This window comes from Netta rufina, assembly GCF_964035555.1.
Source record: "Netta rufina genome assembly, chromosome: 4".
In the NCBI taxonomy this organism is placed as follows: Eukaryota; Metazoa; Chordata; class Aves; order Anseriformes; family Anatidae; genus Netta; species Netta rufina.
This window is the reverse complement of record NC_140127.1, coordinates 43,893,091-43,919,323: the sequence shown is the minus strand read 5'-3', so window position 1 is coordinate 43,919,323 and position 26,233 is coordinate 43,893,091. Positions and strand designations below refer to the sequence as shown.

Genomic DNA, 26,233 nt, shown 5'->3' with positions numbered 1-26,233 from the left:
TATACTGTATCCCAGAGTTACTTTTAGAACTTAATGCAAAAAAAAATAATAATTGTTGTTCCCTGCCCCTCCAGGAGCTAATCCAGTGCATTTGCTTAGTGTCAGTTCTTCCAATCCAAAATTGTTGTCAAGAGCACGAGAATGAGTGAAGATTTTCTTCTTCCGTAGCACCACTGTTCTGATTCTGTAGACCTTAAACTTCTTCAGGAAAAAGAACGGTGTGTTTTGCCACTACTCTTTCTATCTTCTTCATACGTAACAGCTTATACCCTACATCCGTAGAGGCTTTATTTTGAAAAGAAGCAGAGGACTCATAGGGGGTAGGCAAAACACTAGGACAGCACAGCCTGGGATTTTTTGGACAAAGCTTAGTTGCAAGAGCTAGAATTTCCTTTAAAATTAGGTTTAGAAAATGAAAGCTGTAAAGAATGATATTGCAGCAACAAGAGCAGCCAATACAGATGAAGGGACATAATCACACTGGGCAAAAAGGCCAGCCTAGGACTGAGGCTTATTTTTATTTGTTAAGGCTGTAGAGGAAGCTGTGTCAGACACTGTATGCTAAAAACAAAGCTTAGGGAGCAGGGGAGAACTTTTCTTGGTGCTATGGGACATTAACTGAATGGCTTCTATCCAAAACAGAGCAAGGCGACATTTCATTAAGTAGTAAATACTACTACCATGAACAGAAGCCTTTTGACTTCAGTACTAATACGTGCTCTTGGCCAGGGTTCATAAGCGTTCCTTAAACTGCTCATCTTCCACAGTTTGTTACCAGTAGATGGCCAGCCACCATTTTAGGTTGACTTTCCAAGGTCACCAGCTGCTGTCACAGCCGTGGCACACACATTGTGCTACGTACACACTCCGTCTCCTGCAAGGTTAGAGCATTTCCAATGCCAAGCACCAGACATGATACACTGTGCAGTTTTTCCCAACTAGTTTTTAGCTTTTTCCAGCGGCAAGGTACTGAACTAAGTTAACTGATGACTACTGGAGAACACAGTAGCCCAATGAAACATGGCTCTTCATTAAATATTAGAACAACACACACCCTAAGAAGCTAAGATTAGCCAAAGAGGCAGCCTCTGCTGCACCCATCTGCCTTAACCCAATGAGCGGCTGCCTCGTGGCTAGAGCACTTTTGCAGCTGAGTTGGTCCATGAAGGGCTCAGGCTGCAGAACAAGGGGAGGCAGGACAGCAGGGTCTTAATTACCAAATCAAGGCGTGTACATTGGCTCACCATAACGCATGCCTGTCTGCTTGATAGAGGTTGGTATTTTTCTTTAATTACTATTTTTTAATATAGCCCTCACAAACTGCTTCACACCTAAGTAGAATTCATACTGCTACCATTAGGTGTGCGGATCCCCAGTGCTGAATCAACTCCTGGTTAAAGTGGCACAGGTTTCAGCCCTTGCCACAGCTGTAGAAATGAATTCCAATTTAAGATGGTAGTGCTAACACTCGGTGATTTTAAGGTATTTGTAAGACCACTAATATCAGATGTAAAATTTGTTTATTTGCCAGCCTGGAAATGGCTCTGTTAAACCCACTTCCACGCATTCGCTACTGTAGATACAAAGAACAGGGGTAGGGGCACATCACTCACTCCATTGATACAGGTTGAAGGTAGACATCCATTTCATCTAGTGACACTTATGTGCTACTTTGCTCATGTAACAGTTCCAGTAACTAAGGAGTAAGACCAGTTGCTTTATGTTTTTGCTGCACGCCACAGAGGAGCCACTCCCCAGTGAGAAGGCTGTACAGAATTTGTACGCTCCTGCATGTAGCCTGCACCCCCAAGGACATCGCCTCCTCTCAGGGGCACAGAGCAGCAGCTCACACCCTGCAGCTGTAATGCTTCACCACCTCTGAAGAGGCGCAAGCTCAGCAGGCTGGTGGCTTGAGCGCTCCTACTAGACATGGACAGGCTGGGGGGACAGCTGAGACATTAGCGGGAATGTTTTCTGCATATCCTAGTCCTAGCCGCGCAGTCCCTGCAGCAGAGCACCCAAGCAGATGAAGAGCTGGCAAGCATTAAACACAAATCACGGCACAGCCTAGGCAGTCTCACAGAAGGCACTTTCAGGGAGGTGTTCTCCTCGTAGCTATAGCGTTTCTTCCAGTATTATAGCTGTTAGGCCACATTTTGGATCTATACTAAGTCTCAACGTAAACTAGACAGTACAAAAATACTGCTCTGGAGTCCAAGTCACTCTTGGAAGGAGAAAAAGCCCTAGTATCATAATAATGCACTGCTAGTGGTACTGTCTAATCTCTACGTAGAGAAGCCGTCTGATTTCACTTGGTCTGCATGGTTAATCCTGTGCTTGAAGACAACATTCTTATTACAACACAGCGAAGTATTTTAACAAGATTGCATGTACAAAAGATTTACATTAAAACCACATACAACTAACTTCATAATTAAGCTCATCAGAACCTGTATTAATATTTTGAGTGATCACACCTAGAATTCTGAACCATTTTTAAAACTGTACATCATTTTCTTGTAATATACATTTCTCTAAAAGATCAGTCTCTTGATCATTACAATAAATTTAGTGTCTCTGGTGGGTCAATAAGTGATACTCCATGGTACCTAGAGAGGAGGGAAAAAAAAGATGCAGGATGTAATCTCGCTCAGGTGCTCTCTGCTGTAAAGAATAACACAGATACTGCAGCAAAGCACGTGTCTCACACAGCACAGCCAGCAGGAAACATTTTGGAGCTCCTCAGCCACCATGCCAACACAGATTTTTAGGAGCATGAGGTACCAGCTCCTGCCCACCAGTTGCGGGAATTTCACAAGAACTCCTCCGGTGTCTACCTGACCGCTCAGGCAGCGCTTTGGGCAGTGCCCGCAGGCCTGCTGACCAGGAAGCACTGCGCAGAGAGTGCTGGGCAGAAGCCTTGACAAGTCTTGTCACCACTTCACTTAGGCCTGGTTCAACTTCAGTTAACTCTCCCCAGCCCTCGTTAGGCCATCACGTGCTAGAGCAACTCCAGCATAACTACGTGCTTGCTGCACGGCCCTACCAGTACTTACTTTGTACTCTTGTACTTTTCCCGTATGGACTGTTGTGTGTGTTGTGCTGCTTTGAGGTAGGTCCTGTGTAGGTCCATGAGGCAAGGCTTGATGTGTTCAAGGGTGTAGCCTGTCACTTTGCACAGAGATTCAGGCTGAGAAAAAAGAAAGGCAAGAGGAGCATTTGAAGACGTTTCTGTCACACGGATGAGCTGGCAGAGGTTTTCAGCTTCCTATTAAAACTGCGCTGGCCTAGTAGCTTGAGATAATGAGGCTCTGCCAAGCACCAAGTAGCTTGATACCCACTGCTCTGACCAGCAGTTCCTGTAGATTTACAGCAATCCTGAAACTCTCGTATTCTTTACAAGGCAGAAGCTGAAGGATTCCTTGTCCTGCCCACTTCCTCATCCCACGGAAGCTGCTTACAGCTCTGAGGAGGATCCTCAGAGCAGCGCCTCCACAGATGCCTCTGCGCTCCCAGAACGGCTCCCCCCACTTTTCCAATACCACGGGAAGCAATCCCTCCCTAACAGGCTACTGGCGCGGAGGGGCTGCGACTGCTGCAGCCCAAACTGAGCACACAGCTTGGGCCCAGCGCTACGTACCCAGGTTTGTCCAGTGATCGTGTAGCCTGCTAGGTGAAACGCTGCAGCAGCGATAACTGACGGCAGGTACTTCAGGTAGGGATCAGCATCAATGAGAGTGAGCTCTCCCAGATACTGCAAGACAAGAGCGAGAATCGTCTGCTTCCGAAGGGAAGTAGAAGAGCATTCAACAGCTTCATTAGGACCATTAATTAGGCTTCCAGTCCTGCCACCGCATGGAGGAGCAGCTTTTACAAGTTTCCACTCAGAGCTGGCCCACAGGTTTGCTCCTTTCAATTAATGCAGCTACTCTCCTCAAGACAAGGTTGACACTGATAAAAGCAGGCAGTGGCACAGACAGAGAGTGAGTGCACCAAGCCACCTCTGGCTCTGAGCATCTCTAAACAGCAACAAAACATGACGAGTACAATCACAAATACTTCACTTCCAGCATCTACTGTAGCCACTGTCAAACACTGTTCTCAAGCATGCTTTTCCAGCATCACATCTTCTCTTACAGGCATCTAAGATCAAGAGGATCAAGAGGGAAAGGTGCAGTCTGGTCTGACCTCTGCACAATCAGACAAAGGCTTCCATTTTCAGGAGCTCTGGTACCTGCAATACAGTTAGGATGTCAGGTAACTTCAGCTGAGACTTTGTCTGTGCTCTGCTGGGAAATTGGCCTCAGGATTTAGAGCTCACTTCGAGTTAAGGGGAAAAACAGAAGTCCTTTCTGCCAAACGGGTGGGTGGGTGTGTGTGGCAATGTTAGATAGGAACGAGGGAAGTACCCGGCAGTGAAACAAACCCTGGATTAAAATTCATCAATCTGGGCCTGCTCTGAGATAGCATTCATGCTTGGGCCCAGCCAAGTGCCCAACTGCAACAGCAATGGAGCGCCTCGAGCAGTAGCAACAAGACCTTTGTCTCCAGGAGTGCAGCACCACTTCTGGAGGAGCACGCAGCACACTGTGCACACTCACACGTGTAAAAATACCAGGAGATGAGAAACTCTGGACAGAAGAACCCCGTGCCATTGGTTTTCTATAAATACAGATCCTGTGAGGTGCGTTCGTGATAACGTAACTCTCAAGTTGCACAGACCAAGCTGCTAATTATTCTTACCATCGATAAGCTCTCAACTTTAGCATTTGTCTGCTGATGCAGGAAATACTGAGTGAGGAACTGGTTGATTGTTGGAGCTGCCAAGTCAAACGACAAAACCTTCAAAATTAAGTGCTCCATCCTTAGAACTTGCTTCTTGTTGTAGGTGTCATCCGTGATGTAGACGAACTCTGCTACTTCAGGAGGGTAGATTTCCTCAAACTTTCTGCCATGAGAAACGGTTAAGAGCAAATATTTAGGTACTGAATAATCAGGTAACTAGCAACATTTAATGAAAACCAGCATGCCAAATTAAATTCTGACTTGTGAAGTAGCCAGGTACGGTTACTGAGTAAGTTTACTGCACTCAGTTCAGTAGGTCTTGAATCACCAGAACTTGAAATCAGAGAGCGCTACAATAGGCTGCTTTTGTGGGACTAAGCAATTTGGGACTCAAGAGTTACTAAAACTCCAGACGAACCCATTAGAGTAATAATTGGCGCAGGAAAAATCCTGTGTCTTTGTGCGCATTTCCTCAAATACCATTCAGAAGCACTTTGCTGCTGCAGCTAGAATCCTTGCATTTGCATGAATTCTTGCATTAGGCCAATCTACGCAGATATCCCAGAACCATGCTTGCAGGGCTTCACACAGGTTGCCAGGCTCTGAGGTAGAAAACTGCTGCCTTTTCACCTAGTGTGAAGCCCTCTGTATTCAACCCGACTACAAGCATCAAAAATGTGAGAGCTGCAAGATTTCCTCCTGGTTTCATACAGACGGAAGACTTTTAAACTAAGGAATTTCACTTACGATGCAAGCAGCATAGCTGCAGTACCCACAAGCTGGAGTTTTCCTCTTAAAACAGACATTGAAGAAAGAAACCTATCGATGTAGTTTACAGCTAAGTGCAGGGTTTCGTTCTGCAATTTGTATTCTTCTCCAACCTCCACCAGCCAGTCCACGAGAATAGCCCGCATGTTGTTTGTGATATCAGGTTGCTTCTTCATGTAGCCTATTTTAGGTTTGCACTTCACCTGTAGGTTTAGATGACAGACAAGACTGAGTTTGGACAAAGTGCCTGTAGGGAAACACTTATTTATGCTCCATTTACCACAGGTAAAGAGATTTTTAACAGGTCAGAAGTGAGCAATGGTAAATGCAGCATCAATTACTCAGTTTCTGTAATCTTCCTAACTTGTGTTGAGTGCATAGCAGTCAACTTTATGATGAGAAACTGGTCTTGTGTTCGCAGCAATAAGCACAGCATTTAGCTATTTCAACCAAGCTTTATTTTAGTCACTGGAGCAGTAACTAGTGTTTAGATTCCCCCCAGTAAGCTGCATGCAAACAAGAAAATAGGCAGCATCTCACCTCCATTTCCCTAAGGTAGGTATGGATATCAGTGATATAGTCAGGCACGTTGTTAACGTTTGGTTTTTTCTCTTCCACTTCTGATGTTATCGAAATATCCATAATACTTGGAGAATCTACATGGAAGACAACAGCCACGTGAGAGCAGGCACCTGGCAGCGCAAGGCACTGCCCTGTCCCCAACACGCGGGTGGACGGGGGCTCCACCAGCGTTTGGGCTGTCACTGAGGAGAATGTGGGGAAGCCCAAAGGCTGCTGCAGGAAGCTTTGTGCTCCCCTGGGGATGAAGGGACGGGGGATGGCCACCCGCGGCTCCCTCCCTGCCCCTATTCCCTCACGTACCGCAGCTGAGCTCCATGGCGTTGCCCAGCGGCGCCAGCGGCCGCCGCTCCCCGATGGCCCCGACGGCGGCCCGCAGCCCGGCGCCGAGCGCTGCCTCCTCATCCTCCTCCTCACCCTCCTCCTTCCTCCGCCGCTGCGCCGCGGGGCCGCTCCGCCGCCGCTCCCCGTCGGGCTCATCCCGGTAGACGCTGAAGGGCTGCGGCTGCTGGGGCTGCGGCGGGCGGCGCCTGGTGCCCTGCTCCCCGCCGCCCGCTGCTGACAGCTCCCCGCCGCCGCAAAATGGCGCCCGCCCGCCGCCCGCCTGCTGCTGCGCGCCCCGCAGCGGGCCCAGCGCCACGCGGGAGGCGGCGGCGGCGGCAGCGGGCGGCGGCAGCGGCCCCTTGGCGGTGGCGGCGGGGAGCGGGGGGACGTTCTCCTGGTCCTCGCGGGGCTCCTGCTCCGCCAGCATGGCGGCAGCGCGGGGAGCGGGGCGCGGGGAGCGCGGGGCGGCTGCAGCCCGGCCTCCCGCCGCCGCCCGGAGTGGCGCCGCGCTCGGCGTTCAAGCGGCCCGCGACTCTTGAACGGGCCAATGGGCAACGGGGGCGGCGCCGGCACCGCGGGGCGGGGCCGGGCGCTGAGGCGCTTCATGGCGGAGGGGGGGGGGAAGGGGAAGGGAAGGGAAGGGGTGGGATGGGGCTGGCCCGGGGGAGGCGGCCCCCGAGCCGCGCTGCCCCTCAGGCCGCCGCCTCGAAGAAGGCGATGAGGCCGTCCTGCTCGCAGCCGTCCAGCATCTCCAGCAGGAGCGGCACCTTGGTCTTCACGTTGGTGCCTTTGAACTTGAACTTGTCGATGAAGAGGTCGGTGATCATGCCTGCAACGGGACGGGCAGGGGGACATGGCACCTGCCCCGCCTCACCGGGGCTTCAGAAACAGCCTCACAAACTACATCACTTTAAAAACAATGATTGCCTTTTAAACAAACCCCAAACAGCTAAGTTCCCAGATCGGGATTTCTGATTATCCAAGACCCTGAGGAAGGAGCCCACCTCACAGGGTGCGCGATGAGGGCTGCGTTCCCACCAGAGACACAGGCTTCCTACAGGCAGTGTCTGCCAGAGGTTCCCTAGGCTGAAGGCTGCATGGAGACCACCACAACAGGTCACAACTCTCTTCACTAAATTTGGTATTCTCCTAACACACTCACTTTCCATCCCACCTGCGTTGTTCTGCCTTTCTGCTATTCTGTAACACCTCGCCACCCAGACCTTCATCACTCATTTAACTTGTGGACACTCATAATGCCAGCCTGGACTCACACCTGTCCCTTGATCCTGTCCAAGAAGCCAAGCATCACACACATTAAGAATGCTGCCCAGTAGGAACTGTAACAGCCTCTTGCAAATAATCCTCACACTTCTCAGTACTATGCTCACAGTAACAAATCAATTCAGTAATTCTCAGGTGAACAACTCTTGAAGAACTTTAGAGAGTTCCTCCAAGTTAACAGTGGCATAAAACAACCAGTTCTAATACATGCTGTGTTTTGCTGCCTTACCTCTAACTTTGGAGTTTCATTATTGTGCAAACATGCAGCCTTAGTTAAGCTTTGTAAGCTCACTTACCAAGTTATTTCAATTCTACTAATGCTGACCTCGTAACTATTTCAGCAATGGGCAGCGTGCTCTCTGGACATTAATCTGCATTTAGAACAAAAAGCCAAACTGATCAACAAACCGTAAAGTCTCTCGAGATGTGCAGGCTGTTTCTTGTACTCCTCAAGCAGCTGATCCGCCTCTTCCAAAATACTGCGGTATTTTGGCAGCAGGAAGTCCACATTTCCCTCATGAACTTGTAATTCCTTGAAAAGATTTTAAATCATAAAAATCAAAAGGCAGTTAAGTATAAGAACATAGAAGTAAAAAAGAAACGAAGCTTTGATTTGACAAGAGGAAGTACTTCAGAAACAAGACAATCCCCTTCTAAACTAGCAAGAGTTACTTTCAAAGAGCCTCATTTTTTAGGGCTTCTAATGACATGCCAGCTGTTACTTGTCATTTCATACACTAGATTTGCAAAATTCCATGTATTAGAGCTTCCAGCTCCTGCCAAACACAACATCGCTCCACAGCTCTGCCCCTACAGAATCACACCTACTGAAGGCTCAAAGCCTGCACCGTGCCTTCATTTTTAGGCAAAGTATATTCCTGGAATGCGTGACACGTGTTAAAAGTCCAAAGCTAAAAGTAATCTCTGGAAGCATCACCAAACTCATGAGAGCAAGAGATTTTAAAACTTCTTCTAAAATGCCCCTAGCTACTGTCGGATCAATTTAAGATGGTCAATAGGGCAGTCCTGCTACCACCCCCAGAAATACCGTTCTTTTCTAGACTAAAGGTTACGCACTTCAAGTCTACTGGGATAATAGCTTTCATCAGGCACTAGATTATTTTACTGCCTATTATCCAAAAGATGAGTGACAAAAAAAGATTTGCTGACTAAAAGAGAAACTACAAGCACTAAACACTGTCTCTAAGACATTCAACTTCACTATTATTGCATAAGCAAAACATGCATTAAAAATTAATTCTCTATTATCTTCCCACTTGGTCAAATCAAGCTTAAGTAAAATACCTTTAGCCATAATAACATAAATATACACACAATGATCATCGGTAGTCCTTTTTCCTACTGACTAAAGTGTTCTGACAATTAGTATCCGATTCCACCGAAAGACAAGAGATAACTGGTTGTCCATTTTCTCTCACACCCACCCCCAATAATACACCAAAAGAGATGATAGCAAGTTTCTGACTATAAAATCCTGGTTGCTGGAGAACTCCAACAAGCTGCCTAAGTGGTACCTCCCAGAGACTAATCACTGAGGACAGAATTAAGCAAAGATTAATAAGCAGATGGAGAAACTTCAGAAATTATGACACACTGGGATGACATTACAAAGCAAAGAAGACTTATTTAGCGTGAATGATCACCTCCAGATCTTAAAGCAAAAAAAACACACACGCTTTTAAAGGTTAGTGAAGAGAGACAAAAATGGAACTGGAAAATAACTACAAGCAAAAAGAATGCTAGATGGCAAAGCTGTCTGCCTTCTACTCTCTGATTTAAGCATCCTCAACATCAGTCAGTAATCTTACGTGTTATTCACTAGTTATATGGTATAAATTGGAGTTTTACTTTGAGAAGGCAGTCTCCCAGATAATTAAAGTACATGTCCTGGGAATAGAAACAGAACAGATACCCATATGACATGCATTTGACTTTAGCTATACAGCTTGATATCTGACAACATAATCCCCACAAAAATCCTTCCACAGAAGTTCAGATACTTACTCTCAAAGCATCTATCAAGTGAACCTTCTTGGCCAACAGCTGCTGATACTCTAATTTGGGGTGGATGAGCTTTAATGTGTGCCTCACGGATTCTTCATTTATATCTAGCACGGAGTCAAGAAAAATAAAATTATTTTTGAGAATATAAAATGAAACCAAGGATAATAAAACACCTAAGCAAATTTTACCATATGATATGTTGAGATTAATCTTCCTTTTCGTAGCCTCTTTGGAAAGCACATCTTTTAGGATGGATATTGTAGAAATGTTGTCAGACTTGAAACATCCCTCACCTTTTCTATAGAGGAAGAGAAACTTCACATGAACAAACTTACAAGCACACACATGCATTAGATTTGTCCTTATATTAAGATGTAAGATTTACAAATGAATGCTCATATTAATTAGCCTCTACAGAGGTCATAATGACTCTCCATACATTAGGTGGCTGTATACACCTACACTAGCCTTTTCTTTCCTACTCAGACTGTAATCCTCTCGGAGGTCATTTGCTTCAGGACACAAGACAAAGCAGTATCTTTGCACAAAGACAAAGCAGTTTTATCTTTCACACATGGCACTAAGGTTACACAAGTAAGACTTCTGATGGTATTAATTCCTCCCAAGTTTTATCATTGCAATACTTTGAAGACAAATGGCAAGCTTCAACATCAGAAAGGAAGAAAACAATCAGAAACATATCACCCTCCTAAAGCCCACTGCCCAACAACTTTCTACGTTACAAGTAAACAATACACATATTAACTGGATGCAGGCTGGAATCCATTTAAGTACAATAATTATTTTTTCCCCACTTTGCAGCTCCCTTTCCAGGCAGAAGTATATAATTTGCAGAAGGAAGATATAACTAATCAAATTGTGAACAGCGTTAGCCTTAAACACATGAAGTATCAGTCTAATCTAAGTTGCAAAAATAATTTTTCAGCTAAATACTTATTAATGTTTTTGTTTGCATGAATATTAAATGCCTTTCAAGTTATTTCTGCTCCTTAGTATAAAAAAACACAATACGCATCACAAAACAACTTCACTAAACCATTTATGTTCTTCAAAATTAAAAAAAAAAACAAAAAACATCATCCTAAAAACATATTTTTTGGAAATTGCCTTTCCTCCCTGGCAATTTTGGATTTGGAGCAACTTCAGGAGAAGCCTATTAAAGATTGCAACCTTACTGGACAGTGCTCACCCCAGTAATATATGACGACGGTTTCTACAAAAGATTCCTGTTCTCACAAATAGTTTTGCTGGAGCTGGAGGGGGCAACAGCAGCATGTGCACGAAATGGTACTCACAGACTGGTCAAGAATGAAATACACAAAAAGCCAAGCACAGACACATTGTGCTTTATTAATTGTATTTTACCTGTAAGAACTTTCAAGCTGGGTGCCCAGGAAGGTGTTCTGAAAATAAAATGTGATGCTGTCTCCAGCTGGAGTCTTTTCAGGGACTTCAGGTAAGCAAAACACAACCCAAGAGTGAATTTCAGCAAAACTGAACTGGCCTTTGAGCATCAGTGTGTTCATCGGTCTATGACATCATGAAAGTAAAAAATAAAAAAATCTATTAGTTACAAAGGATGTGCATTGTCAGTGCATTGATAATCCATACGTGAGAAGAGTTGAGTTCCCAGTGGTTATCTCTTAACTCAATACAGGGCATGAAGTCAGGAATCTTGCTAAGCAGTTGCATAGCACAGGTTGCACATACAGGCATTTTGCTGTATTTCAGGACTAAGAGCTGTGTGTACACGCAGGTTTTATCTCACAGCAGGCATGTCAGAACTGGATAAGAAACCAATTGGAAGCTTCTGGCATATCCCGTTTCAAACTGTTAAACCTGAAACCTATGTCAAAAATAAGTAACTAATAACGTAGAAAATATGACTAAGCCTCAACGGTCTCCCATGCTGTAAACCACAGATGTAACATTTATGTTAAGAACACATTTGCATTTCAAGTCAATGCATTTGGTATCAGTCCTTCGATCTTTCAGTTTTGTTCTAATGCAAGCAATACCTTGGCAGCAATACAAGATGTTAACTGATAGGGAAATCAAGTAGAAATTGAATAAATTAGTAGATTTCAAACACAAGGATAAGGAAGAAAAGTCTTGGCTCAATTTTGCAGTCAAATTAACTATGAGAAAAAATTACATGAAAGGGGTGGAGGGGAGACTGAGGCTGAAACTGAAAAGATTGCGGTTACTATCACAGGAGGGTTTCCTTTCTACCACGCCCTCAGCTCTACTAATCCATGGGGCTGCACTGCAGCCCAGGTCAGCAAAGTGAAAAATAATCTGAAAACCGGTTAAGAACATCAAGAAAAACAGGAACCTGTTAAATCTGCATTTCTTTTTTCCTGGAAAAAAAAAAAAAAACATAAAACCCATAAAATCCAATACAGGCTCAAAAGTGTAGGTTAGGAACGACACACTTATGTGTACAGAGTTAAGCGTTTCGACTGGACCGTGTTAGTTTTTCAACACAAAAAGGGATTAATTTCTCTTTGCAGATACCTGTCATGGTCAATCGAATGAGTTCTCTGATGAAGTGAAAGTGGTTTAATTTGGTACTGATGAACTTGGCAGGTTTTGGGTTGAATTCTTGGAGTTACGTATGCCTGAAGTGTTCCATACTGTCCTTCAATTGATCGGATCTGAAGAGGAAAAAGTAGAAACCACAAGAAAGGATGAGAGAAAATAGATTGATTTACCAAGATTTGGAAAACTGTTATTTATTCAAAACATATTAAAGAAAATTTGTAGATTTTCTGCAGTACTTCAAGAATGTATAGATTACTACATTTACTTGATAGGGCCACTATATAAAGAGCAGATCAAGAACGTTTTAAAACTAGACGAAGTGGTGCCTAGTGAATTGCTGTCATAGTAGTTGAATGCAGTAGGTTTTATTTTCTTAATTTCTGGTTAGTTATAATAAGGAGTCTGTGACTTGTTTTTAATTCTTCAGTGGCTCCATTACTATTACCTGTCTTTTATTTTTTTTTAAGAAAAAAAATAAAATCATATAGCTGCTAAGGAATAAGATAGAAGAAATTTCAAGAGTCAACAGAATTTAAAGGTATTGTCTGTACACCGTTCATCTCATCCTAACAATCAAAGTTACCCGTGAGCTGGTTTTGGAAAACGAAGAGACCAGATTTAAATTCAATTCTCAGAATACCCACTAAGCAGGATGTGCAAACACATCCAAGACAGTAAGCACTCTCTGTACCTCTGAAGAGGCAGCACTGCAACAACTGCTTATGTGCAGAGACCAGTTGCACAGGCTGCACAAAGAAGTCTGTCACCTGCCAATAACTCAGGCAGAGTCAACAAGAAATACTATCCCATATATCTGGGTAGCTCTGAAACCAGACAGAAGAGCTACTGAAACAGCTTTACACAAGCAGAAGATGAGAGTGGAGTTCAAGTACAGTTGTGTTTTCTAATCTGGATTACGTCACCTGGGAGACATTCACCTCAATATGTTTTAGTAAAAATACATTAGTAAAGAGAGTCCTTTTTGGAAATGAAATCATCACAACCAAGTTCTTGTACTGCTTCTGTGTGTATATGGGAAATAATAAAATAAATAAATAAATAAAAATAAACACCATGTGGCAGGTGCTGGGTAAGTAATTCCCTGGGCATCCACAGTGTACTAAGGCGAGGTGGCAGGAGAACCCGTGCAGAGCGGATCCATCACAACAGGATCCAAGTGCAAGAGTGGTACTTCAGTGTTTTGACAACAGGCTGCACTATGACAACACATTGCAGCAAGTTTATGACAGTTTTCAGTGGGAAGGTAACCAAGCTTTTTTTTTTTTTTTTTTTTTTTTTTTAAACTTGTGACATTTACTCTTCAGCTTCTATTTTTACTAGTAAAAGTGGCCAGGGTCATACCCCTAAATTAAAAGAATGAAGACATGGGCAGATAAAGTGACCTGCTCAGAGTCAAAAAGCACCCAACGGCATTGCTTAAGAAAGGGACCCAGAAAATAAGTGCCTTAATTCTGTCTACTAGGTCTGTTATTGTGACCTCAACAAAACCAAACGAACTCTTCAAGATTTGATGCCTCTTACACAGGCTTGAATTTCTAAAAATCTTTAGACTGCTGATTTTGCATAAATGCTCTTCAGATTAGGAGGCTGAAGAGTCAGATGAGTGCATGGAGTGAAAACCTACAGTCCATGCGCACCTTGACGATTACCTTTACTAAGCATAATTTTCTTTCTTATTTTCCCCAGTGGAAGCCATAAAAAAGTTTCAATTTGTTGTGTTGTCAAAAAGAAACCCAACACTCACATACCTTTAGCATAAGCACAGAACTACAGGATTTGCATCTTCTGCAAAATATAAGTGCTGGTTATATTCCCTCGTCAGTGCAACTTCCCTTAAACACTTCTGAGGACAAAAAGTGCCAGAGCTTTCCTTCCCACACTTCTCCACTTTCAGTCCCACCCAGTTTCCAGAATCAAGTGTTTTCACTACTGGGGATTTCCCAACTGCTTTCCTTTTGGGGACACTTGAAAGATTTCAGGCTGTCTTCGAAAGTAATACGTTTTTAGAAGCCTTTAGAAACTCTATACACAAATTTAAAGGAATAGTAGCCCCAGACTAGAAACTTCTCAGGAAACAAGCAGCAGCAAAAACTGGATAGATCATTAAATAGTCAATCCAGGTGAAGATCTCTCCATCCCACAGCAGAATTTCTTATGGAAAACATTTTGGAGCACTTTACCTTAAGTTCAAGTCTCGTAGTATTTGCTTGGCATCGGTAAGTAGCAAGAAGAAAATTGCTATTGGGCTGTGAACACAAAAAAGAAAAAAGAGGAAAGATAATACAAAACAGGTCTATTATAAACAAAGATGTACTGTAAAGTTTTGGTATTTATGCACAGCTATTTTACACAAGTAAAAAGCGAAAAATGTAACCTTCAGTTCCCTTAAAAAGTCCAATTAGTTTTAATGGTGACAGAGTTTCAAAAATTTCTCTGTATACACACAAATCATCTGAAGTCTCTTTTATTCCTAAATACTACCACGAAAATTATACAGATAGAAACTTCTCAGCTGAAGAATGCATCTGTCATCCTTACCACTCATCTGCAGTATTAGCCCAACATCCAAAAACTAAAGACCAATAAGAAAGCACAACGGAAAATAAATAAAAAGCTAAATTGAATGACAAGAAACTTAAAAATAAAAATTTGATTTCTGAAAGCTCTGGTGTAGAACAATGATGTGCAAATTCAGTTCTTAAAACTAGACCATTTCAGTGGACCATTACTGAAGACGTCAGGAAAGATTTTTCATAATACCAAGGTAGTTTCTCAATTCCCAGCTTGCCTCCTCTCCCCAAAGAAGCATCATAAATAATTCCATAAGTAATTTAGTTTATAATTATATTAAAAAATCACTCAAACACACAACTCTTTTCACAGCAAAATTTTCATGCTTTAAAGTGTTTTTTTACGTGATACAGTAATTAAAAAAATATGATGATCTTCATCTAAATTGCTTTGAAATAAACATAAAGGATACTGACAAATGACAAAGACTGGAGAACAACATTGAGCATGCCTTCAAGATTCCAAAGTAGGCAGAAAAAAGTGCAACAGCAGTCACTCCCACATCCCTTCATGCATATTTTGCTTTGTCTTATGTCAAGACCTGCCACAAACACCTAATTCTGCAGAATTTCTAATCAAATTAAGATCTCTCAAATTACCAAATAAGTGGTTTTGTTCCATGTATTTTAAGTTACAAACATATAAATACAAATTCTCTTTTCCATATACTGTATTGAGATCGTTCATCATACCATTTATATAGACATGGTTATCTCTCTTGTTTCACTCACCTCAGAATCACAGCTGCTAAAGCTAACAACAGCAGAATTTTTATCCACATCCAGCAAGTCTATTGGGACATCACTCTGCAGAACATATGAAGAAAGAAAAATGAAGAGCTTAAGTTCCTGCATAGCTTCTAATGCACTTATCCTCTAACTGTCAGCAGTTATTTTAATAAGGGTGATTGTTTCATCATCTATATGCAAGTGATAAAAGCTAAGTAGACATGCAGCTTACTCCTGAAAATTTAATCCCAGAGTAACATGATGATCTTTCTCTTAATCTTGCTGTGTCCTGAACTCTTGTGTGGGCGGCTTACAGCAATGTCAATATAAGATGTGCAACTTTATCTTTCAGACATGCATGAAGTATACTCAGGACTGAAGTGTTTCTCTGTTTTCACCAGGGGATTACAGCGCTCATTCAGGAAACGAAGGATCATGTTAGATAACTATTAACAATCCTTTGACTTACACTAATACTTCTGACACAGACCACTTCTTATCTAGGTATGTTTTTACTGGAATTAAAATGACTGTTTTGAAAACAAGATTGAAGTGTATTAAAAATGATTAATTACTTTATTCAGTACTGCCTTGCAACTTCACAGAAGTGCCAGGAAATATTGATAAAAAGACAACATACTTCCTATAAAAAATTATAAGCACTTTTATTGCCTTCTTCAACAGCAGAAGAATACTGGGCAGAACTTTTTATTTCTTTAAAGAAAAAGCCCCAAGCTTTAAAACCTATAATAAGTTCAGGCCTAGATCAAACAATTTCATTATTCCTTGCTTAGGTAAGGAAACTGCAGATATTATAGACCTACAAATTAGTTGTAGTTTAGCATTGCTCTGGTAACTTTATTTTTTTAATTAAAAACTTAAAAATACATGCATACAGTAGTTCTCTTACACTTGTTATGGCCATTTCACCTAACAAATTCCTCTTTCGCAGGTTTCTCTCCATGCACATCCCAAAAGAAGTTAATTCAGTCTCATTATTCTTTCTAACTACCAAAGGTAACATTTATTTCAGCTGATGCAGCAGCAGGATGTTTCGTTACAGCTACTTGACTTGCCAGAAATATTTGTCACAGGTAACATATAGATCAAATGCTGTTCCACAATGGAAGTGCACACATGGCCCACACCATTTCAAAACTAATTTTATACTACAGAAGGTACTTAAAAAGATAGTGAGAAGCTGCACCCCTCATTTAAGAGTTACAGAGCTAATTGCTATTTAAATAAGAAGGGACATGCAAGAGTAAACACAAAAATTACATATATAAACCTGGTAGTACTGTATGTGTTTTGGTCTACTTTAGCAGGTTTATGTTGTTCTGTTCATTAAAGATTTAAGTCAGATGTGTTCCTTAACAAGAATATACAAGTTACTTCAAGATTGCAAGGCTATTCACATCAATTCCCTCCTATACCTCTTCAGATAGTTAAACACAAACACATACTTAACCTATTATCACCTGGCTTTTTAACCAGGAAGTCTGATTGTTTTATTTATAGATCAAGAAAGCCAACAAGAATAGAAACATGCTCACCTGTACTAGGACATTATCAATAGCTGTCTGCACCTCCAAGATGAGACTGTAGCTAGCATCATCCTTATTTAATGTAAACTTATCGTTCACACTAAATGCGGGTACTGAAGAAACAGCAGTACTGGACTGAGAAGACTGCTGGTACTTTTCACGTTCCTGAAGTACTTTCATCTGTAAGTGTTCCAGTTCATTCCTAGAAAAGAGTAATCAGGTATAATTTCTTCAAAAAATTAGCAATAAGAGCTACAATAGAAATTAAGTATATTATGCTTGCAAGGCAACCACGTTTCTTTTCTGTCCACTATTTTCCAAGCAGAGTGACTGGTAACTCCCCTTCCACATGCATAACATCGCAGATAAAACAGACTACATAACATCTAAGTTTATTTCTAGTGAAGTTACCTTAAGGATGAAATCTTGCTCTGCATTTCTTGACTTAATTTTAGTTCTTCACCTGATCCACCTTCTCTATGGACAGGTTCTGTAGTCAGTCCTGTCAGCCAGCCTAAATCAATATAAGAAATTTATATTCCTTTTATGCTATAAAGAAAAATCTACACTCAGTTTTTGTACATGTAGAGTGATTTTCGTCTCTGACACTAGGTAGAGAGAATCAAGATTTAATTTTACCCTGTTTTGGGGGATTAATCTAGACAATGAGCAAAGAATTTTATGGTCAGTCTTAATTTACAAATTGGAAAGCATAACTTATTTTTCAGGAAGTACTTTGAGCAATAAATACCTCCATAGCAGGTTTTTTTTTAAAGTTTCATTTTTCCCACCTCTGAAAAAACCTTCTCTAATACCTTGAATAATTTGCTATTGCTAATCAGTATTACTGTTGAAAATAAAACAACAAAAAAAAAGATGTGCAATGTGAACACAGCAAACTACGTATTGCACAGTGCATTTTGAGATAGAATGCTGCTGGTTGAAGTGAAAAAAAAAAAGTTTCTTAACTACACTTACTTACAAAAGCAAAAATTAGTTGCCTATGTCCTGACAGCTCAGATACAATATGCTGACTTGATTAAATACATGTAGGTGTTTCTAGCTCCAGTTACCTACTCTAATGAATACAGAGAGACAGCTTTATTATAAAACCCACCCTAAAAGCTGATATGCCCACAGTTCTTAGCTATCCAGTTTAAGTAACAAGAAAGCCTAACACTGAAAACCCAGAGGTGAGCACTGGGTTTTTCTTCTGTGATTGATAGATTTTTAGAGCATTCCCACAGGCACTAGATAAGCCACCAAGGACTTCAGCCACGATATTTCTGCAGCCTCTCATACCAAAACAATCCATACCAGGTCACATATAAACACCTTTTAATCCTACTTAGACTATTAAAATACAAAAAACTTGAATACCGTTAATTTTCTATAAATTACTGAGAATTGTATCTTAGCACAATACATCATTTTGAATTTGAGAGGTTTCAGTAGGCTATTTTTTTTAGCCCTGAAGATAACTAAAGTCAGGGAACTGAGTATTTCGGCTCCCAGCAGTTGACATCTGTAGTTGGTTAATTATGGCCTCTGACAGGCCGATAGTTGGGAGGGGCTGCTGAAAAGCCTCACCTGCAGAAGCTCTACTTTCTACCAAAAGCAAAATCAATCCTTTGCAGAGCCCCAAAAAGCTGACAAGAATGGAAAATGATGACAGATTTAAAAAAAAAAAAAAAAAAGCGTATCTATCAACATTTTTAATACCACAAAAAAAAAAAAAATCCTTTGGACATACAACATTTATGTCATCATAGGAGCAGTCTACACTAGAGAATAATGAATCACCGTGTTACAGTGTAGAACACATAAATATCTTGAAATATATTTCAAGTGGAGGAAACATTTTTTGAAGTGTAAATATTAAAATCAGAGAGATCTTTCCAACAACACATTATCCCGGTTCCTATCAGGTCAGAATTTTGAGACAGGAGCTGCACTAATGACACAGCTTACTTTATTTTTACCACATCACCAAATCCAAATCTTATTGGAGTAAATGATATGAAGCTTACCTGAATATGTGGATGCTAAAACTTCATCATACCCATCTTTTCCTACACAGCCACCCTGGACTGACGCAATGCTCTCTGATAAAGCCTTCAAATAAATACATTCAAGCAGAGAGAAATATCACTGCACTTGATTTAGAAGTTTGTGTTTTGTTTTTTTTGTGGGAACTTTAAAGGCTTCTCTCCTCCTTTTAGCTGCACCACAAAATACCTACGTGGATGCAGAGTATCTAGATCCACAAAGGAGTACGCTAACTGATAACTATTACAGATAAATCTAGATGTTTTAAGAAATGCATTCTGACTGTACTCTACATGACACAGACAGTAAAAGATAGGATAAAACAAAACCCTGATGGACAATATCTTTGCAGCACAAATTAGCAGTCTGACTGAAGGCTGAAGTCATCACTGTGGATAAAATCCAGTATTTCAACAATTCAAACCAAAGAAATGACGCTCAGTAAAGTCCTAACAGCTAACACTTTACTATTTTATAAGCAAAACAGACCACATGCAATATGGTGTTACTTTTTTTCCCCTTGAGAGAGAAGCACCATATTAGGTTTCACTCAGTAGCTTCAGCAGTTTGGAGAACCAGAGCTTTAACATATCCTCCACACGAATCTGATTTTTGCTGCAATTCATTTCTGCAATTCCATTTCTGTTTCTTAAATATTAGCATAGTGCTACAAAGTTTGTGCTATCAGCATTACAGAGCATATCAAATTAAAAAGCAAAAACCAAAAAAATACATTTTAGCAGTAGTAATCTTGTAAATATTTGAAGCTTTGAAACACAGTTTTGAAATTAATTTTTCCAGCAAAGAAGAGAATAATGAATGTGGGCTTACATAATCATATCGAAGGACAGGCTCATCTACACTCTCAAAGCTGTAGATTTCCAGCATTCCATCATCTCGCCCAATAAGCAATTCTTTAACTCCATCTCCCACAATGTCAAAACTATCAATACACAGGATACCTAATGGAAAAGGAAACAAAGTGTTTATTTTGCCTTAATTGTTTACAACACAGTAACATCCCGGCTAAACTACACAGAAATTCTTGGTTGGCTTTATCGATGCTATTTCTGAAAGGGTCCACTAGAGGGCTGAAGTGCCTGAGGTTCATGATCATGAAGTGGGTTTTAAGGCAACCAAAACTACTACAGTTCCCCCGCGAGAAGCGATGAACCGACTCCCTTCTACTGTTCAAACAGCTCACTTCTGAAGGGTTTAGTTCCTCACTTTCAAATTTTTCCGGATTCAGTATTTGTCTGCCCAACTCTGCCAGCTGAAGAGGCAAGCAGTCAATCTCCTGCAGCTGACAGAAAGCCCCTCGTAAATGGACTGCTGTGAATTCTAATTCTGGCTGAAGAGACAGATACAGGGTTCAGGCCTGTGTGGACACGGGTCAAGGCTGTGCTGCTACACGTCATCGTAGTGGAAAAACCCACAAGCAGGCCATTACAACAACAACTAATCATGGCTGGACTGGACACAAAGATAGGGTCTGGAAGAAGAAGAACGCAGCACGAGATATTGTACAAAAACTGAGATGGAATTTAACTTTTATGACTCGTTTCATATGAAGAGCAAGGACATACTAAGAGGTATTTCAAGAAAACAGGTTAGCAATATCTTTCATGAGATCACTAAATTTAAGAAAAAATATCTATCCCTCTTCTTCTCCTTTATAAAGGAGCAAGTAGTAACACATGCTGCAAAAGCAGCATATCAAGGCTAAAATGGGGAAAATATTGTACTCTGCCCTAACAAGTTACATCACATTATGGAGCTGTGAGGAGAGCCTTATTCCATCTTCAGACAAAAACCCTAATAATGGCTTTTTTTTTGGACGTCTTCCAGAGAAGATGCTAACTTTGAATTTTGAAGGGACTTCTAAGGCCACTGAATATCCGAAAAAATATGGCAGGTATATTAGGATTCAAAATAGTCACCAAAATTATAAAAACCTCAAGTGATCATACAAATGAACTGTTTTACAAAGGACACTTCATAATTTTACTGTAGAAATAAAAGTATACTGAAGTACAGAAAACTCAACGCAAGACAAAATGATTAGAATTATTTATAAGATTATCAGAAAAATGAGTTTATTCATTAATATTACATATCAACAAAATTATAATATACCTCCTAAAGACCTATATAATATATTTCCTGATTATTATATTGTAATAAAGCCCCAGCTGTGCCTGAAAACATACCTGCTGAGAAACCTGAGAAACATACCTCCTCTCTTTTTTTCATTTCCTATTTCCCACTTATGCACAGGAGCAGAACCAGTAATCTGGGTAAGACCTAGTTTACCATCAGAAGTTCCATATACAATTTCTTCTCCAGAATCACCTAAAATCATAAGTCAAATTTAGAATCAATACAATTAAGCACACCTATTTAAAAGGCTTGAAAATATCATGTAATTATACTCTGTATCCCATCTGGGGAAAAAGAAAATACTAATATTAGTACTGTGTAATGGAATTGTCAGGCTTTAACAGAAATGGTGCCCCTGTGCTGGAGTTTTGCCTAAAAACCATTCATAATCCCATACTTTAAAATTAAGGAACAGACTATTTAATTGCCTTTAGAGAAGAGAAGTTGCTCATTCAGAGCACACATCTAATCGTGAATGTTGTACAAGACTTAAACAAGAACTATTTTCCAAAACTAGACCTGAATGTTGTCAAATAACCTAACAGAAACTAAATTAAGCACCAGATTAACACACTAAAGCGATTTATATCAGGTTAGAACAGATTACCAAAAAGGATGATCAAACTATTTTAAGCCTGATCCTTCCACAGTCTCAGCTGATGTAAACTCTACTCAATATTCTCATCAATCCAGGGACACATGGAGGTAGTGATTCTAGTCATGAAAATCCACATGTATAAAAAACCCAATCCCAGCACCTGGGCAAGACCCCTGAAGTCCATTTCTCCTCTTTACACAATAGGATTACCTTACATCTCACTGCTGCACACTAAGAGTCTTTCAACCAAACGTGAATAACATTTAGAATTAAAACAGCCATGTGCTACTGGATTCAGACAGCTGTTCTTTAAATAGCTCTGTCGAAGCTTTGGTTTTTGGTTGGACCAGATGATCTTGAAGGTCTTTTCCAGCTAGAATGATTCCATGTTTCCATGTATATATGTATATAGAGAATGTATCTGTTATGTGTATGTTTATAAATAAACACACACATATGTATCAATACGAGAATCAAAATCAGAACAGATAAAAACAGAAGTAATCCCTACTTCCAAACCTCCACAACAATTTTGCCAGCATCTCAACCTAAAACTACTGTACTACTCCTTTCTCAGCCTCTCAAATCTAACCTCTTGCCTAATGAGTAGAAATACTGCAACTCTGGCTCAGAAACAGTGATCTTTTGCACGAAAAAGGAAGCTTCAAATTCAGGATTTCTGTTACCGTCAACACACTTTTCATCCTATTTTCCACGTATGAACCTTTTCTGTTACAAGAACAACAACAAAAAAAGTCAATACTATTATTAGAAGTGGGTTTGGTCCCCCACTTTTCCAAATAGGAGTAAATTATGCAAGTAACTTCAACTTTTTTTTTTCCCCTGAAGACTTACTAGTTGTTCAACATTTCTGTAGTACAACTAGACTCTAATCTAATCAGAATAGATCTACATAGATACACTATCCTGTATCTTTGTTCTATAGGTAGAATACATATGTAAGAAACGGCCTCACATAGTTTTCTATTACATTTTAAAAATCAAATTCAAAATCCAGGAAAAATGTCATTAACAAATAGAAGCTTTTAAATCTCAAAAACACATTAAAAGAACATTATTTAGTAGAATGTACATACAAAATTCCATTACCTCCATTTCCATTGTTTAAAGCAAGAACAGTAGGTGGTCCAGGAACTTCTACTTCATACAGTAAATCAGATCCCTAAAAGACGAGAACTATCTTGAATAAGTAAAAATACACAAAGGCAAAACAGTTTTATGTCTATTTTTCATTTTTATAAATTTCCTTGTGGGAAACACATTTCTAAGCCAAAGCAGAGTAAAGTTTATATAAATAAAATAGTGGTGGGATTTTTTTAGATCTTGATATATGTTACCATTAAAAAAATCATGACAAAATCTAAGCATGTCTGTCTGTAAGAAATAATTGTGTTACCACTTGACACCACTCAGACTTGCTACAAAAGTAATTTGCAAGTAAGAGTTTCCAATGAATTATACATTTAATTCCCTTGTGTAAGCACTTCTTAGGTAAAAGTGGAATATGGGCCTATTTTTTAACTACTACCATAATGATTTCCAAAGCCTATTCGTAGTAGAGTTGTATTAATCCTCATTTTGCAAGTTTACTATCATGATTTTCTATTAAAAAGAAACAAAAAAGTACCAGCACTATAGATACTACCACTGCCAAATAGGATGCAACAAGCATATATTTATATCTAAACCATGCTGATTCCTGTAAGAATTAATCCAGTAATACAGCATCAATACATAGAACAAAAACAAGCAAGTATTTTAACCTGTAAAACTCTGAGGAGTCTATCCTGACATGCAAGTACTGGTGTAATGGAATTCACTTTGTCCACAGGAAGGCAGAGAACATCATTGATTTTATCTCCTGATAGGTAGTAGTGTTTGTCTTTGCAGTCACAGTAATGGTTATAGATATAGCTCGCACAAAGAAAGAGGTCTGCTCCTGAAATATGCCTGAGAAAAAGAAAACACTTCTTGTAGCATTTTGCCAGAATATTTGCAGTGATGTTCTTTTAGGTATAGTAATACACACACACTACCGCTTTGAGCCCTGCAAGCTACTTCAATTAAAATACAAAGTTTCTTACAAACGCTAAGATTATGCGATTTCTATAGCTCTCAAATTGCACATTCTATCTTTGTATAAAACCTTAAGAATATCTTTACAGAAATGTCATTAATACACTCATTAATTTTTCTCAAGCTGTTTATTATATGGCAAGCATCTTAAATCAAGATCAAAGAATCAAATAAACAAACAAACAAAAAAAAAAAAAAACAAAGGTAGCTCCTGGTCTTCTACAGCAAGGGTACAGGGCCATAATACACAAAGCCAATAACCCCAGCTATACTCATCTACATTTGCACTGATTAGAGTGCCTCTAGAACGGTTCCAAGCCTGCATAACCTTTTTCAGCTTAACAATAATTTTCTAAATTCCTTCCTTCATGTCAAGGCACAAGCTAAAGCTGGACTGACACGTAGTATTACCTACATGTACACAATATGGTTAAAAAACATCATAAAACTGTAAGCTGACAATCTGCTACAGGTATGAAACAAACACAAAATATTATACATACATAGCTTTGATATTTTCAGTGAGGTTAGTTTCAAAGGAAAGGAACTGCTTCCCTCTCTTTGTGAAACCTCTAACTTCAGATCCCGTGGCCACAAAAATTTTCTCCTGTGGTGTATTAAGAGCTCCTCCCAACTCCAATCTTGCAACTTTTTGGCCTGGCAGTGTTTTGAACACTGGCTATAAAAAAAGAAAAAAAAAAAAGAAAAAAAAAAAAAAAAAGGAAAGCAGTCACAATTTTGTATTTATGGACATCTTTTAAGAAAAAGGGTAATAAAAATGCTTTAAAATTTCTGGCAAAACTATGGATACTGCAGAGTGTATACAGACAGAAATCATCTGTATGTTTCTCTTTGGCATTGCAAAGAAATCAACCACTTTCTAAGTTAAGAAGCATAAAAAACTGTAGAAAGGAAGAAATTACGATTTATTGTTAGCATTTCTCTACTGTAGGACAGCTGGCGGCTGTAAAAAGCACTTTGTTGGTTTTGTTTTCCTTAAAAACAAACAGCCACGAGCTCTCTCCTCCTCCTGTGTTCTGCTCTTATTCCAGAGGACATACGGATTTCTTCCCGTTTCTCTAAGGTCTTTGCAAACTGGCTACCAATCCCAATAGGGGAATAATATATATGTAATAAGAGGATTTTTTTTTTTTTAATGTTAAGCTGAGCTTTGGGTCACAGAAGAGAAAAAGAACTGAACTGGCACCACGTAAGGCGGGTTAAAGGTACGCGTAACGGGCACGTTTACACTTACCACAGGCTCCCCCTTTTTCATGCCGAAGCAGGTGACGACCCCGTCCTGATCTCCGACGACCACCTGGCGCAGCAGAGCACACCGTTACACCTCACCCCCCCCACAGCCCCCCAAAACCGCTGCCCCCCGCTCCCCGCTACCTTCTGCGTGGCCGCCCGGCCGGAGGCGGGGAGCAGCCGCATCGTCTTCTGCGCCGTCACCCCCACCTGCAAACACAGCGGCTCTCGCTCACCTCCCGTCCCCTCCCCTCACCTCCCCGACCCCCGCAGGCGGTCGGTGGGTGAGGGGGCAGCCCCCCGGCCCTACCTGCAGGTAGTCGACGCGAGCCAGGCTCAGCTCCATGCCGCCGTCACCCCGGCAACCCCCGACATGGCGCCGGCCACCGCCCCTCAGCACCTCCCCGCCGCCGCCGGGAGGAGCCTCCACAGAGGCCGCCCCGCTCCGTGCCAAAGCAGCGGGACCGCGGCGCGGGTGAGGGAAAAAAGTTTTTTTTTTTATTTAATAAGGAAGCAGCGGAGGCGTGGGGCATCTTAAAAAATCAGCTCTAGCACGTGAAGAGACCGAGAGCGCGGCGCCGCGGGAAGGCATTAAAAAAACACGGGTGCAAGTCAGGGCGCTGAACTGAGAAACGGGAGGGCAGGGACGGGTGTGTCCAGAGGCGTTACACAGTGCTACGGCACTTCCAGGCACACTTACCCCATTTTCTTAAACTCTTGGTGATCACACCGTGAGCTCTCAGCTCCTACACACGACTAGCATCGCTAATAAAGAATACAGACTTCACGTAACCCTTGGCTGCTCTCTACTTGGTTTACTGTGTTATCAAAGGTCCTACTGGTACAAGGAACGGAATACTACACTGTAGCCATTATTTTAA

General features: G+C 41.0%; 2 protein-coding genes across 2 annotated transcripts; both read right to left on the bottom strand.

Annotated features, from left to right (window-relative positions):
* Nucleotides 1-2,485: 2,485 nt before the first annotated feature.
* CCNA2 (cyclin A2) lies at nucleotides 2,486-6,883 on the bottom strand (the record flags this gene model as incomplete). The annotated part of the gene is made up of 8 exons (XM_084286510.1): nucleotides 2,486-2,609; nucleotides 3,057-3,190; nucleotides 3,641-3,754; nucleotides 4,744-4,948; nucleotides 5,533-5,756; nucleotides 6,094-6,209; nucleotides 6,436-6,736; nucleotides 6,821-6,883. 8 exons carry the CDS (start codon nucleotides 6,881-6,883, stop codon nucleotides 2,558-2,560), a joined length of 1,209 nt encoding a protein of 402 aa, XP_084142636.1. The 3' UTR covers nucleotides 2,486-2,557.
* Nucleotides 6,884-6,897: 14 nt separating this feature from the next.
* On the bottom strand, nucleotides 6,898-25,698 carry BBS7 (Bardet-Biedl syndrome 7; the record flags this gene model as incomplete). Its single annotated transcript, XM_084285498.1, has 19 exons — nucleotides 6,898-7,285; nucleotides 8,149-8,272; nucleotides 9,766-9,869; nucleotides 9,954-10,063; nucleotides 11,152-11,316; nucleotides 12,304-12,443; nucleotides 14,532-14,597; nucleotides 15,654-15,728; nucleotides 17,207-17,399; nucleotides 17,609-17,711; nucleotides 19,228-19,312; nucleotides 20,078-20,208; nucleotides 21,482-21,598; nucleotides 23,115-23,187; nucleotides 23,789-23,975; nucleotides 24,605-24,780; nucleotides 25,357-25,419; nucleotides 25,497-25,562; nucleotides 25,663-25,698. The coding sequence occupies 19 exons, from the start codon at nucleotides 25,696-25,698 to the stop codon at nucleotides 7,149-7,151; spliced, it is 2,151 nt and encodes a 716-aa protein (XP_084141624.1). The 3' UTR covers nucleotides 6,898-7,148.
* Between the last annotated feature and the right edge of the window lie 535 nt (nucleotides 25,699-26,233).